The 2,215-nt window shown below is 42.8% G+C and overlaps 1 protein-coding gene across 1 annotated transcript in view; it reads left to right on the top strand.

The window, feature by feature from the left end:
* sec16b (SEC16 homolog B, endoplasmic reticulum export factor) overlaps positions 1-2,215 on the top strand; it is a 30,500-nt gene that overhangs the window by 25,538 nt on the left and 2,747 nt on the right. Inside the window, exons 14-19 of the mRNA XM_015385512.1 lie at positions 901-1,048; positions 1,142-1,296; positions 1,406-1,434; positions 1,516-1,623; positions 1,700-1,780; positions 1,870-1,966. Of these exons, the coding sequence (XP_015240998.1) occupies positions 901-1,048; positions 1,142-1,296; positions 1,406-1,434; positions 1,516-1,623; positions 1,700-1,780; positions 1,870-1,966 (618 nt within the window). The remainder of the gene's footprint in view (positions 1-900; positions 1,049-1,141; positions 1,297-1,405; positions 1,435-1,515; positions 1,624-1,699; positions 1,781-1,869; positions 1,967-2,215) is intronic.

Raw genomic sequence — 2,215 nt, 5'->3', positions numbered from 1 at the left:
AACTTTTTTAGAATGACTATGACCTGGATGACCGAGAATCTTCACCAACATATTTAACTTCAGATTGTTTAGAAGTAGCCAATCGGGAGCATAAGAAGCCATGACATCATCGTCATCTGGAATTTACCAAATTGTTTACAGAGATAAATCTGAGTTTATTTGGACTTCTGAATTTAAAGATTGTAGTAGAACATTTTTTTTTAAATTATTGTGTCCTTAAAGGTATTGTGGAAGACCCGCCCTCTACACTTAAGAAAAAAAATGCTTGTGCAAGAGCGTGCACGAGCCAATTTCTCCTCGTGCATGCCCATGTGCTGTTCTCATAGCTTATACAAGCTGACCCTGTCTACATACAGCAGGGACTATATAGTGGACTTTATAGTGAACTCAGTTAACTGACCGCTCAGACAGATGATCACTGCTTTTTGCCCCGATGGTCACGTAACTCCTCCTCCACCGTCTTTGTTATAACTCGCCGCTGTCGGGTAGCGACAGCCTATGGCGACAGTGGGCCACTGTGACAGCAAATCCCATAGTGCTTTGTGAGCAGAGCTCTGTGCACAAAGCATTCTGGGATAAATCTGCCTCTTCTAAGGCCTTTCTTTTCTTCTCATGCACGTTTTCTCTTTCGACGCTAGCTATGTTACCTTATGTAAACATATCACCAGAATGATTGGCAGTTAGGAGGACCACTTATTTAGATGATCCACCCGGAATTAAAAGATCATCCTCTATACCTTGAAGCAAACAGAGTTTGTTTTTGTAATCCATATTGCCCTAAAACAGGAATAATTTTCTGATTGTCTTACAGTAAGAAAAGAAAAGATTGATTTTGAGTCTGGAAAAATCTAGTTATTGCATTGATATTTGGTATAAGCATCTATTTATCCATCTGTGTAGAATCTGACCTGGATGATTTAAGTTGTAAAGAGGATCCAGAGCCTGAGCTCCTTTATTTTAGAGGCTCTGAGCAACAGGACCCCCTGATCCACGGGACAGGAGAGGAAACGGGGGAACCGTCGGTGATGAACACACAAACGCAGCACAGGTAAACGGCAGTTTTCAACATTAGACTGTAAATCCCAAAGGTTGCGCCCAGTCCTGACCGGCTCTGTTATGCTCTAACTCTCTCTCCATTAAGGCCGCATGCCAATACTCCTTTCATGCCAACAATGGTGGCTGAAACTCCCACTGTGCCCATGAGCCAAAATATCAGCCATCATTACACGGATGGTGTTGAAGTCAGAAGTTCCCCGCCACATTGTGCTCTGAGTAATCTTTCATTGGCAGCTGCTGGTGAGGAGCTCCTGCCAAACATCATTCATTCCTGTCGCTGTTCTGATATTTACTCCGTCCTGTAAGTCGCTGGCTCTGCTCAACGACTTTGTTTTCATTCCTCCAACAGAGGCGGACGCGTATTCTGAGCCGGGGACGGTGAGAGAACTTTTACATTTAAAAGCAAAAAAAAATAAAAATAATCATTTTTAAATTCAAATGGCTCTTTGGTTTTATTAGGACATGAATGATCAGATGCTTGAGGTTAACACCAGTCACGATCAAAGCCAGCAGGTTATCACTGGGCCCTCAGAGGAGACTGAGGGGCCCAAAGAGGCTCCTAAACAGGTACGATGGAAGTTAGATAGTTTTTAAAATACTGTCAGTATGTGACACTGATGAAATATTTGTTCTGTGTTTATAGAGCGCAAAAACCGGGTGGTTCAGCAGCTGGTTCAAATCGAAGCCAAAAGAAGCCCAAAAGAACGACATTCCAGCTCAGACGGTGAGATTTCTACAGACGAGGAAAAAAAAAAGGATTTCATCTGTTTTTTAATCAGGCTTAAGTTGGGGTGTTCATTTCTAACCTGCTAGGACCCGCTCCCACCCGTCAGCCACCACCCTCCTCCTCCCGGCACATTTCCCCCCTCCCTCTCCCCTGCTGGGGTCAATCCTTTCTCAAGAAAAGCAGGTGAGTCATTGGACCAATTATACATAAATATATATAGTTTTCCTCTGTAACGTCATTGACAATGTGACGCACCAACATAGAGTGGCGCATAGCCGTGAAGACGATGTTGAATATAAATAAACAAAAAAATTAAAAAATTCTGAAAAATGTGGCTGGCTTTAAAGGATTCATAGAATCATTCCATAGGGTATCTGGTCCTTCAGGTCTCTGAATAGGGTGTGTAACATTGGTTGGGCTGAAAATGGCATA

This window comes from Cyprinodon variegatus, unplaced genomic scaffold (assembly GCF_000732505.1).
Source record: "Cyprinodon variegatus isolate N-32 unplaced genomic scaffold, C_variegatus-1.0 Scaffold342, whole genome shotgun sequence".
NCBI lineage: Eukaryota > Metazoa > Chordata > Actinopteri > Cyprinodontiformes > Cyprinodontidae > Cyprinodon > Cyprinodon variegatus.
This window is presented reverse-complemented; position numbering and strand designations above follow the sequence as displayed.